The following is a 13,592-nucleotide window of genomic DNA, read 5'->3' on the forward strand; positions in this document are numbered from 1 at the left end:
CCTCTGGATGGCATCCCTTCCCTCCAGTGTATCAACCGAGCCACACAGCTCGGTGTTGTTGGCAAACTTGCTGAGGGCACATCAATCCCACTGTCCATGTCACTGACAAAGATGTGGAACAAGAGAGGTCCCAACACTGATCCCTGAGGGACACCACTCGTTACTGCTTTCCAGCTGGACAGTGAGCTGTTGACCACAACTCTTTGTGAGCGGCCATCCAGCCAGTTCTTTATCCACCAAGTGGTCCATCCATCAAATTGGTGTCTCTCCAGTTTAGAGACAAGGATGTCGTGCGGGACAGTGTCGAATGCTTTGCACAAGTCCAGGTAGATGATGTCACCTGCTTTGCCCCCATCTATCAGTTCTGTAGCCCCCATCATAGGAGGCCACCAAATTGGTCAGGCAGGATTTCCCCTTAGTGAAGCCATGCTGGCTGTCACCAACCACTTCGTTGTTTTTCATGTGCCTCAGCATGCTTTCCAGGAGAACCTGCTCCAAGATTTTGCCAGAGGCGCAGAGGTGAGACTGACTGGTCTTCCACCTTCCCCTTCTTGAAAATGGGAGTTATATTTCCCTTCTTCCAGTCATCGGGAACTTCACCTGACTGCCATGAACTTCATTCGCCAGCTCCTTCAGGACCCATGGATGGATTTCATCAGGTCCCATAGACTTGTGCACATTCAGGTTCTTAAGATGGTCTAGAACCTGATTGTCTCCTACAGTGGGCCTGAGGTCTTCATTCTCACAGTCCCTGCATCTGCCTTCCAAGACTTGGGCGGCGTGGTCAGAGCATTTGCCAGTGAAGACTGAAGCAAAGAAGTCGTTGAGAACCTCAGCCTTCTCCAAATCCAGGGTAGCTAATTCTCCCAGTAAGCTTCCAGAGAGGGCCCATGTTGTCCCTAGTCTGTCTTTTATTTGCTATGTACCTATAGAAGCCTTTCCTGTTATTTTTAACGTCCCTTGCCAGATTTAATTCTAACTGGGCCTTAGCTTTCCTAGCCTGATCCCTAGCTTCCCGGACAATGTTCCTGTATTCTTCCCAGGCTGCCTGTCCTCGCTTCCACCTTCTGTAAGCTTCTTTTTTCCCCTCTAAGTTTCCTCAGCACTTCCTTATCCATTCATGCTTAATGCTGCAGTTTAGAAGGAACATGACTAAGAGTTGATAACTCTTTGAATTACTACATATTTTTGATGATATAAAGCATGATTCATGTTTGGAAATTGATGGTAGAAGTGTTATCTTCTCAATTATTCCCTGTATTAACTAGGGCTTATCTGTGGGCATCACTGCTACTGTCCTGCCTTCTGCTCTTCTGAAATTCATTGAGGTGAATACCAGCAACTGACACTCAACTAACACCCATTTGAGTTTATGTTAATTTTTAATTGCTCAGGTGGTGCTGGAGGTCCTGTTTGTGTGGCCTTTTTGCAGGAGCAACAAAGGACTGAGGCAAACAGCTGGGAGAAGCAGCCACTTTGGCCATCCTGCTTTTATTGCTTGCTACTATGTGGTTTCATAACCTTAATTAGTTACCAGCAAAATAATGGGCACAAGACTGAGTTAATGATAAAGGTTAAGAGTGGAGTTAATGTGGTTTTGTTGAACATATGTCTTATTTTGAAAGTTGTGACTTATTTTTTTATGGTTTGTGTGTTAGGTAGATAGAGGTAGCTATGAAGACCTAGTACAGTTATAACGTAACTGTTACTGTGATGTACTAATGTAATTTTGTACTGCATTCCACTTCATACACCATAAAATTCTTACTAAAAGATTAAATTTTATGATGCCATTAAAGCTAAATGTTTGCTAAAACATTATTAACCTACTAATTGACATCTGAAAAAGTAGTTGTAGGTAAAGAATCATCAGATACCTGTTACTTGTGGTTTTCTTTGGGGCATGTTGGCAATCTCTGGGGTTTATAAGCATCTGCTGTGGATTACTTAAAATGTGAATGAGGTTGAATGAAGTTGTGGGATGCATGGAGATTGGAGTAATAGTGAGTAACAGGGAGACTGAAACAGCCAGAGAGCATGATCTGGATTGCTCAGCAAGATGAACTTAAGCAGGTGAACATGTAAAGGTGTCTAACAAGGTGACAGAATTGTGATGAAAGTAGCAATTCTGAAAATAAATCAGTATTTAGAATGGACAGGTTGCTTCAGATGAACTCGCAGAGTAATGCTGTAGTGAAAAGGCTAAGATGTTAGATAAATTATGGTTAGGGTTAGTAAGGACTTGATTTCACATGCATGGAATACACGTGTGTATATTTGTATTTATGGTATAGGTGGTACCCATACTAGACTGTTACAAACTTACAGTTTTTAGAACTGTTCATGAAATGGAGTTCAAAAGTTGCACTCTGGGTAAGTTCTGTAAAACAATTCCAGCATCTTTTCTTGAATTTCTTAACAGCATTAAATGGCTTGTTTGTTTGGAGAGATGTTTGCTTACATCATGTAATTGATGACTGACATCATGATCTATGATGTGATGACTGATATCACTACCCTGTAAGAAATGAACTTTTCTAAAGGGCTCTGTAACATACAAAAGAAAGCGTAACAAAAAGCAGTAGCTAAGCACAGAAAGACATCTCCAAGCTGCTGTTAACCCATGTGGTTTAAGCGTAGGGAAGAACAGCCTTTTGGAGCAAGTTACCAAAGGAAGTAGTGTGTACTCTACATTTTCATATTTTTCAGGCCAGTAGTGGACAATATGCTGAAAAATGTGGTTTACTCAAATAAAGGTTACTGGAGTTGATACTGGATAAAATTGAAAAGATCTGTGATGTAGTAGAAACGTAACTGGAAGATTTAATGCGTGCTCTTGCTTTATTTCTATGAATCTGTAGAAAGAAATTTCTGGTCAATACTTAGTATGTTGTCGCACATCTAGTGAATAAATTACTCTTACTCGTTTAATTTATTTGTATACATAAATTCACTGTCTTAAGAAATAATATCAGTGTCCATGGTTTAGCATCCATAGTAAGGATTATTTATTTTGCAGTCTGGCTACACATGCTGATTTTGCTGGTAAAAGGACTGTTTAATTTGATTGATAAACAGTTCTATCAATTGAATCTTGATATGTTTGAATTAGTATATAGCGTCTATAAATAGTATAGTTGAAGTAGGTTGCTTAATCAGTATTCTTGTTGCCTTTAGTTTTGAGTGGATTTTAATAAACTCAGTTTTACCAAAGGCAATGTACTCCTCAGCAAGTGTGCCTTAGCTTTTGCCTGAAGTAGTTGTAATATGTTCAAATCCTATGTTTCATATATTCACATTATTATAATGTTATTGCATCATGAATATGCATCAATGTGATGTTTTCACATGCAGAGTACTTGCTATTAAAAGTCTTCTGTGCTATTCCGTGTAGTATTGTCTACGCCAGTGAGTTCTGTACTCTACATCTGTTCTATATTCTTTGGCAGTTAAAAAAAAAAAGCATAAAACCACGTGCATCTTTAAAAAGAAATCTACCTGTATTTTTATGCTGAAGTGTGTACATGGAACTCTTACTTATTTTTTTTAATATTGTTTGCTTTTTAGTGAGAGGTTTATGGTGAGGTTAAACAAGAACGGAGGCCCCAGAAACCCAGAGAAGATAGATCGAATGTGTGCACTTTTCACGGTATGTGTCTGTTCCCTTTCTTCTTTCCTTACAGTAGTTTGACTGTAGATGTTGTCACCCTGAGGGGGAAAACCCCAATTCTTCCTTTCCAGTATATTGAATGGAACAGAACCTGGTTTTAAGTTTTGTTATGGTTATAACTAAATGTTAATAAGAAAATGGACATACTTATAAGTTATTCTTATGGCTAAGTAAATATACTGAAGTACTTCTTTTTAAGTGCATTTATTCCTGCTTGTAGTTTGAAATTTTCATTGCATGTACTCTTAGGTAACAGGTCACAGGTTGGTCTGAATGTGAAGCAAGGCACTTTTTCCAGAATCTAAGTTTCTCAAACAACTACAGCACCACACCCAGAAACCCAGAAAATTCTCCAAACAGATTTCTGACATGGCCCATTCAAGAGTCTGTGTAGCAGCCCCAGGTAGATGGTGCTGCAGCAGCTTTCCAGGTCAGCAGCACAGTGTGTACAAGGGAACAGAACAGACCAGAATGTGCTGCAGAAGCAGCAGCCAAATTGAGCTACGAAACTGGTTGTGCTAAAGGAAACACTGTGACTTCCTAAGTTTCTACAGCAGGTCTGTGCAGTAGCTACCCCCTCCTGACACAAAGCAGATATGACCGACGGTACCGGTAGTCTTTAACCATCTGTGCCAGAAAGGCAGGATAAGGAATACCCATCTGGCTCCTATCAGATGATACCTCAGTTGGGAGTGAAATAGGCAACCAAGATTTACCTCCTTTTAATCCTTGAGACTCACCTCTCACCTACGTGCCTTCTTGTTTTATAGCTTTGCTATACCAAAAAAGTAGTTTCAAAAACCTCAAGCTTTAATATTCATTCTGTGCTGGTCTTAAGTTCTGTTAAACATTGCCTCAGAATCATGTGTCAGACCGTGATTTTATCTGCCACTTCTTCTCGGAAAGAATATGGAAATCTAGAGACACTGAAACTTAACAGCTCATCACAGAATAACTGTAAGGAATTTCAGATCCCAAGTGTGATAAACACCTTCCATCGTGACGCACCTTTAGCTAGTGCACATGATAGAAGCTCTTTGACAGAGGTATTTTTACCTCCAGTGAAGAAAAAACATGGCAGGCAGCTTTGGTATAAGCTTCAGTTCTGGCAGTGAAACCCTCCAAGGTCAGGCAGGGCTGGATGCTGAAATAGGCATGGTTCCCAGCACCATTCACTTTTCTCCTCTAAGAAGATAGCTGAATTTCTCCTTTTAAGGAACGGAACATATGTAAGGATATAAGGATGCCTGGTTCTGCCTCCATCTGGATATGAGATGCAGGTCAATCCAGGAATAGCACTGACATTGATGCTGACATGAGTAGCAGTTCTGGTTTTGGTACCATCAGTAAAATTCTACCAGCTGATTAAACGTCAGCAGAGGTAACAGTGTCTTAGTATTGCCCCTGGCGCTGACTACTGTTGGTAACTCAAACTCAAGTATCTTCCTCTTCTCAGAGAAAGGTGCCCAGGGAGCAAGCTTCAGCGCTGGTGTCTGGATCATGCAAAAAGGTGCAGTGTAAGAATAAGAATTGCTCTATGGATTATTCCCAAAAGATGGCACAGGCTGGTTCATATCAAGTTTGACACTTTCTGGCCTCTCAGGTTGATAATTCTTAAAAAGATTTTCACCATCAAACTTCCCCATCTACACCAATGCCACACGACTTAAATAGGTCATATAACAACTATCCTGTTTCACACCATGCTGTGAAGTGTGAAACAGTTTTGCCCCACTGACCTGCAAACCAGTCTTTACACGCTTTCAAAAATGCAAAAAGAGTAATTATATGCTATGGCCAGGGGCATAACGTTCCAGATGAGACCTGCTGTATGTTGCAAATGGGGCCAGCGTAGCCTAAAAGAGGCCAGTCCTGAGTATGGCAGACTGGTGCCACTCTGTAGCACCTATCCTTCTGACTAGAGATCACTCCCAAGATACCTTTCAATTCAACTGTACAAAAAAACCAAAGCTGCTACAGTATTAGCTGTCTGAGGTGCTTAGACTTGTTATCTATCACTCTCTCTGGTAGAACGTGTACTCTACATAGCAGGAATAACGATAATTGGGAAAATTATTGTACAAAAAATTGCACACTTCTGATAAGATATTTTTTATCAGTATATTCAAAGAACTTTCCGAAGTATGTAGCAAAGGAACAACAAATAATAGCTTTTTGAATAACCATTGTATCTGCAATGAAATTATCTTATTATAACTTCTTAATTATGAAATGCTTATAAAATAAAATAGTTCTACGATTTTCAGGTTTGTTCCTAAGGTCGTGTTAGTTTTGACTCTAAATCTATTGATTAATTTCCTCACCCTCCCCCACCACCCCACAGTATCTTTGTAAAACTCTAATCTTTCCCAGAGGCAAGAAGCCCCATATCTTAGATAATTCAAAGTATGCCTGTCTTTTCCTGCTATCTCTGTTGCTTCTAGGGGTTCAGCTGTCTCCTTGTGTAAGATATCAAAATTACTTAGGTTTTGTTTTTACATCTGCTGTCATATCACACTAAAGGTGAAAAACTGCTTCCTCGGAAGCTTAAAGCTCACTCAAACAAACCTCAGCCCTATACATGCTTTGGAAACATTCCTGTGTCTGAATTAAAACGTAACTGCACAGTATAAACTTGCTATTTTTGTTAAATACCTTACTCTCTGTCACCTCTGGGGCTGGCAACTGAATCTGGTAAAGCTGTTAAAATAACTAATCAGTGGCAGTCAGGTATCCTGGATTCCACTGATTTGGGGTATGGTAGTGTTTGAGGTTTCTAACATACAATTAGACCTTTATAGAAACCAGCATTGTAAAGAACTAACCATTATTGTAGAGTAACACTTTCCCATACCCAATACAGTGGGGGGGGAAATAGAGGTGATTTTCTAAAAAGCCATGGAATTAGAATTATTATGAAATTACTTTGTTTATCAACCAGTATCATTTCAGAAGCTCAGAAGGATGTGGGAAATAATTTCCCTGTGGATGCAGTCCTAAGAACACCTTTCTGGAAATTGATTTATATATACTGTGCACAGGCAAATAATAAACTTGGTTTGTCATCTTCTGGTCCTAAGTCATGTGTGGGGATTCTCTGCAGAGAAGTTACCTGAAGAATTCCTCAAAGGGGCTGGGGTTTTCAAGTGTTTGTCCATGTCATAGTAAGAATTTCTTGCCTTGTAAAAAGCCTCTGCTGTACCAAGTGAAATACAAGGCCATCTGGGCCCACATTTTTTTGTCTTTTGACTGTGACACAGTATATTTTTTGTGAAATTGAAAAGCAACGGAAGTGTGAACCCATCAATATGTTCATGCCCTCCATTTCCTGATATTTTGACAGCTGCCCTTTGAAAAAATAGTTCTCTAAATTGCTGCTAATTACAACTGGTAACCTGATACTATAATAAAATTCCCCCTGTCAGATCACAGATACTTGCAAATATCTATTACTCTCTAGAGTATTAAATACTACCTCCAAGTTTTTTTGCTTTTGCAATGTATTGTCAGGCACTACTGAGATTAAAACTATGTCAAATCCCTTCTTACCATGGAACTCCAATTTCTCCAAGACATGCAAGATAAAGTCTACCATATGTTATGTTGGTATGTTAGGTGATGAAAGCCTGGAAAGTATGTTCCCTTATTCATCCAGCAGCAAAATAAGATTTGAAGAGAAAACGATAAGAAAGATTTATATAGCTTAATTCTTTGGCTTCAGAGAGGCATGATCTGCTAGCTAGTAAGCATACCAAGCAGTGTATTTGCAACTCTCTGCATATGCTGCCCAGGGAAATACAGTGCTCCTTTTAAATGGAGTCAGAAGATACAGCCATGAATTTATTACTTGCCTGCTGTAATTTAGCAATATAACAGTATTTGAAAGGGACTGAAACTTCTCCTTAGAGTAAGTTCTCTTTATGCCTAGCTCTTAGTCAGTGGGCCCAGATTTTTTTGTGCTATATGTCACTTTAATCTGAAGTTCAGTGTTTATGTGCATTGCCATCATAATCTCAGTAGTTGAGATTTGGTTTCTCAAGTCACACGGGGAAGGGATTTTCTGTGTTACTTTTAAAGTTCATATTTTAGCTTCCAGCCAAATGAAATTTTTAATTCACTGAATTAGTTCAAACTAGGAATGATAGAAGTTAGATGTCCACAGTTTAAAATTTCCTCCCCCTTTATATAAAAATTGAGGGTTTTTTTGGTTTTTTGTTTTTGTTTTTGTTTTTTTTTTTTACATTTTACAGTGCTTTTAATGCTGTTTAATTGTGGGGGTTTTTTTTAAAGAAAAATGCAAGATGTTATCTGAACCAGTTGATTTTTGCATTGTTTTTTTTAAAAAAAAAAAAAAAAAAAAAGGTAGTATTAGAAGTCCAGGCTACATCTGTGCATAGACAAATCCACCAATGTGGTCCCCATACAGCTGTATGGTTTAGAAGTGACCGTTACTGTGGGATAGGTATCTTTATTCAGTTGAAAAGGGGGAAAAAAAAGGTAAAAGAATGTGTAGCTATCATCTCAAGTTGTTTGTAAAGTCATATGTAAAGCCCTAGAGCTGTTTTTGAGAAGCCTTATGTTGAAATCATTTTGTACAAATCAACAAACAAATTACTTGAAGAAAACGTGAGGTGATGTCAGTTGCTTCAGTGTAAGGGGAGGAGTGAAGCAAACAACAGTAACTGAGCTGAAACTCTCCTTTTTGGATATGTCTCTTTCCCATGCATTCACACTTCACTCTCCCATATTCTTAGGAAGAATACATTAATCATTTTGCATTTCCAGTTGCTCTTCTCCTGAGAAGTGAGTGGCGCAATGCCCTTTGCATCTGGGGAGAATTAGGAAGCTGTCTGGTGTAAGTCAGGTCATAACAATAAGATGGTAGCACTTAGCAGAGGGAAGAAAAAGGCAACAGCTGTTGTTGTAGAGCACGAGGAGCATTTTTGAAATACAGCAGAGTCTGAAACGTGAATGAATATTCTCACAGTACACAAACATGTGGTGTTTAGAATCTCCTTGTCTTGGAGGTTAGTAACATAACGAAAACTTGTTAAACAATGCTAATGTTTTTAGGAAGAAGTGTTTCCTAGTTCTTTCTTCCAGCTAAAAAAAAAAAAAAAGGAGGGGAATGCCTTAGAAGTTGATCTTTGTTTATAATGTTATCAGAGAAAAGCACAACATGCCAAGGAAATTGCAATTAAGACAGCTTCTAACATGTGAATACAAAATGCTGCAGTAGTGAATTATTGAAAAGTGCTCTATGCATATTTCTTAATTCATTTTCTTTAATAATAAAACTTTGTCAGGGTCAATAATACTTCTTTTATCTTCACTAGCTTCAGCTTTCCTTTTACTCTGCTGTAGGTTCTCCTCCCATTTTTTGGCTGTTCCTCAAGGTCATTTTTAAAAGTTTTGACCTGCTATTCTGTCACCTGGAACTTCAGAGTTTTCGTCCATGTGTGTGATTGCTTGCCATGGAGAGATCTTAAAGTCCTGTGTTTTGCTAAGCAATTATCTTGTCTTAAAACTGTATTTATTTCTTAGTTTTTCCAATACGCTATCACTGTTTCAAATGTCACTAAACCATTAGAATGTTTTTAGCCAAATGTGGTCCTTTCCAAGTACTATGCTCCCCAAATAATCACTTGGCATGTTTCAGCACTTAGAATGGGGCAGAGAGCACTTCCAGTCAGCAGTTTGCATGCAGCCTGCCCTGGTTTTGGATGTTGAAGAAGGTTAGCTATGAACTAGCCGCCCTTGGCTCCCATCACTTCATGGTTGGGACACTGCCTTGCTGCTCTCATAATGTAATGAACACATACGAAAAAGAATAGCACATTTACAAGCATTAAAATAAACTATGTCTCTGAATCTTCCACTTTCTCTCCTGTTCAGACTTTTGCTTGTTCTGAGGAATTGCACCAATCCACTCATAAAATAGAGATTAGTTCAAAACACACTTTTTATCTAAATTGTGACAGGCATGCTGCAGACTTTTTCTAGAGCCATCATGTGGCACAAAGACTACAGAATGAGAAGTCAAAAGCCAAAAAAAGGAAAATAGAAGGGAAGGAAAAGGTTTAAAGACAGGTCTGGGACCTGTAGTCAGGGGCTGGGGTGAAGGAAGCCAGAAAGGTTGCAGTTGAGGTAATTCATGGGTTTAAATTTACCATGTAAATTTAATACAGTCTAATAATGTGTTTGAATTAAGGGTTAAATGAACATTTTAAATGTTTGCCAGAATTTTGATATATCACTGGAGTCAGAAGCTTCAATTTATTTTCTTTTCAAAGACTATTCCAACCAAATATAATTCCTCTGTACTTTACTTTTCTTGTCTGTAAATTAGAAATCATAATACTTTCTCTTATTTAAAAAGATGGAGGAGCTAGATGAATGGAGAGTAATACTGTGTGATCCTTGTTACTGTTTGTGGGAGTTCTGCAGTCACTTATTTTGGAAGTGAATTTTTTTTTAATGTCTGTATTTTTTCCAATCTTTTAGGATCTCAGCAGTAAGGACATGAAGAGAGATTTGTACATAGTTGCCCATGTAATCCGAATAGGTACAGTATGAGCTTGAAATATAGCTTGAAATATATATATAATTAAAAATAGTGTTACCATATTTTAAATGTTTATTTTAATTGACATTATAATGATTTAACCAGTGCAAAAACTCAGTAATAGACCAGGCCTGTCTGCTGAGATTAATATTCAGACCATATGTAGCTAAGTGTTATAAAGTTACTGATGACTGTTTCACAGTGATTATTTTTTTCTCAGTATGAAACAAAATACTTGATTAAACACCGTGTTTGGGGGAAGATGGAGAAATTAAAAGGCTTTTAATTTAATGTTCAAAAATTTCAAATGAGTTCTTTTTACTCCTAGTTTGCAGGGCAGGACATCAGCATACCTGGCCATTCACTTCTAGTAAATCAGAGGTGGTTAGACAAATACACATAAAGATCTGGTTTCTGGTGTAGGAGTCTGTAGGGCTTCCAAGACCAAGAACTCAAGTTTAGGAAGATACCTGTAAAACGTAAGAGCAGGGAAGCTGTCACACCTGTCAGATGTTCTTCCTACCTGCTGATGCCAAAAAGGAGCATTAGCAGCAGTACCTGCCTGTGGGAAGCCTGTCAAGCTTAAAGGCCCTCATTTAGCAGCATGCGCGTGCGTCTTTTCAGGTTCTCTTGGCTGCTCACATACAGCTATTTAAAGGAGAGATCTGGATGTGTAGTGCCTGGACCTGACCCTACCCAAGGAATAAAGGCCTTCCTTGCTGATTTGCTTGACTAGAAACCCTTTATAGAGTGGGTTTCTCTGACTGTTCATAGGCCAAGCTAGGCTTCATTTATTCTTGTTGAGATTTGCCATAGCAGGAAATGATTGAACTTGAATTTAGAATGTGTCTTATAAGGCACAGTACAATGCTTAAAAGTAGTTCATGAACAGCTAGATGAACTTTTTAGCCCAGCACTGTGTTTGAGTGAAGTGACTATATGATTGTATAACTTCTCGTATTGGAATTAAATTCCTAGAATCTCTTTTAGATGGAAAGTATTTGACAGAAAAAAGATGTAGTTAGAAAGGATATCATTAGTTAGTGCAGGGAGTTAGTAACAGGGTTACTACAGTTGCAGTTAAATGTTTCTAAATGGTTCTAAATTATGAATGTGTGTACTTTCATGGAGAAATTAGCAAGTATGAATTATGTCTTATTTCAAATATTTAGGACGAAGCTGTTATCAACATATAGTAGGAGTAACAGTCTCTTCAGCTGTATTATTCCAAACAACTGCATAGTGCACTGTCTTTCATGTGTTCCAGGTCTTCAGTTAACTGGAAAAAGGTTGGGTAGTGTTTGCAGTGAAAGGGTATTTAACCCTATTTCCAGCCTTTTCACTACTAGCATCCACTACCAGCCACAGATACCTGTTCTTAAGCACAGAAGGTCTAAACAGCTTAGTGAAACCGTAGCTTTGTTATGCTGTGACTGACAACATGCCTTCTAAGTCACAAAGGTGTTGGAAGGATTGGGTTTTCATTATCTGACTTCACTGTGTCATAAAGTGTCTGAAGGTTAGAATTACTCTGTATCAGTGGAGATGATAAGTGAAGCTTGTAGAAAGATACACTGTAGTTCAAGCTCAGATTTTTAACCTAGATACAAGAGATGCTGGACAAATTACTATGTGTAATGCTACCAGTTGGCTTAGATTATCATGGTGATTTTTCTGGTCTTGGCATTTTTTACTGTTTAGTAGCTTTAACAGTAGAAAGTTGAGCAGGTTTGTACCTCAGAATTCTCTTTTATGAGCTCCAAGACAAACATGATACATGACAATATATAATACGTTCCCTTAAAGCAATTGTATAAAGGGAAAATTAGTGTAAATACTGGACTGTAATGGGAGGACCAGAGTGAAACCCTGTGTGGATGCAGAGAGGAGTCTACCAGCTGTATTCTTGGCTCATTCAACAGATGATTTTTAGTCAGCCCAGCTGGATACAAATATGTGTCATGGAGCTGCAAATCAAAGATGGCCAGACATGATGCTGTTCACTTTGCCCTTGAGTGTTCTGGTAGCTAAAGGAGGTGATGTGCCTTATTCAGAGTAGCCCAGTGAGTCAGGTAGGTTCACATGGACCTCTGGATTTGAAACAGTGTAAGAAGAAAAAGGGTGAGAAGTTGTGGTGTGCTGGCCTTGTCTGGGCACCAGTTACCCACCAAACCACTGTATCACTCCCCTTCTCACCAGGACAGGGCTGGGGAGAAAATAAAGTAGAAAAACCCTTGTGGGTGAAGATAAAAGCTGTTTAATAAAGCAAAGGCTGTGCACGAAGCAAAGGAAAACAAAAGATTTATTCTTCTTCATCAGTGGCGATGTCCAGCCACTTCCCGGGAAGTAGGACTGTAGTACATAGAGTGGTTGCTCCAGAAGACAAATGTCATAATAACAAATGCTCTGTCTCCTCCTCCTTTCTCTTAGCTTTTATTGCTGAGCAGTTTGGATCAGCTGCCCTGGCTGTGTCCCCTCTCAAGATCCCGCCCACCCCCAGCCTACTGGGTTAGTGGGGGGAATGTTTGAGATACAGCCTTGATGCTGTATGAGCACTGCTCAACAGGAGCTGAAACACTGGTGTGTTACCAACAACTTTTCTAGCTACTACTACAAAGCACAGCACTATATGGGTGCTGTGGGGAAAATTAACTCCGTCTCAGCCAGACCCAGTACAGAAGGATAGGAAAGGCTGCAAGCTGTGGTTGAAACTTGCTGTAGGTATGCATGCTCAGAGGGATAGCAGCACAGACAGAATGGCTGCACGTGAATCTCTAATGGTTTAAATTTCTGTTAATTTTAGGTCGCATGTTGCTAAATGATTCAAAAAAAGGGCCCCCTCATTTACACTATCGCCGCCCCTATGGCTGTGCAGTGCTGAGCATCATGGATGTACTTCAGTCAATCTCTGAAATAAAAGAAGAGAAGGATTTTGTTCTCAAAGTTTACACGTGAGTAACTCCTAAAGGAAAAAGGTTAGGAAAAACACTTTGTATATGCTGAGTGATGAGATACTAAAGAGAGAGTAAATATTAAGGTGCCATGAACTGCATTTGCTGCTTTATCCTCCTCACAAGGTGAACTAGTGCTGCTGGCACTGGATTTTGCTCTTTTATTGTTCCAGGAGCTCATGGAAACTAATGAATATTATCAAAGATGTTTCAGGTGTGTGAAATGCTTCAGAAATTGCTGAATATTGCCCAAATCTATGTGATATGCAAAGCTGCACTTTTATTAATGTGATTTATTTAAACTCTACTAAGCTGAAAATGAAATAATTATGCAGTATTTCTCCTGATGAAGGGAATAGGTGCTCATGCCCCACCTCCTATTCATTATCAGTCATAGTGACCAACA

At 39.0% G+C, this 13,592-nt stretch overlaps 1 protein-coding gene across 1 annotated transcript in view; it reads left to right on the top strand.

The window, feature by feature from the left end:
• DOCK3 (dedicator of cytokinesis 3) overlaps positions 1 to 13,592 on the top strand; it is a 146,461-nt gene that overhangs the window by 39,656 nt on the left and 93,213 nt on the right. The window contains 3 exon segments of the mRNA XM_010017634.1: positions 3,568 to 3,649; positions 10,175 to 10,235; positions 13,039 to 13,186. Of these exon segments, the coding sequence (XP_010015936.1) occupies positions 3,568 to 3,649; positions 10,175 to 10,235; positions 13,039 to 13,186 (291 nt within the window).

This window comes from Nestor notabilis, unplaced genomic scaffold (assembly GCF_000696875.1).
Source record: "Nestor notabilis isolate BGI_N333 unplaced genomic scaffold, ASM69687v1 scaffold7707, whole genome shotgun sequence".
NCBI lineage: Eukaryota > Metazoa > Chordata > Aves > Psittaciformes > Psittacidae > Nestor > Nestor notabilis.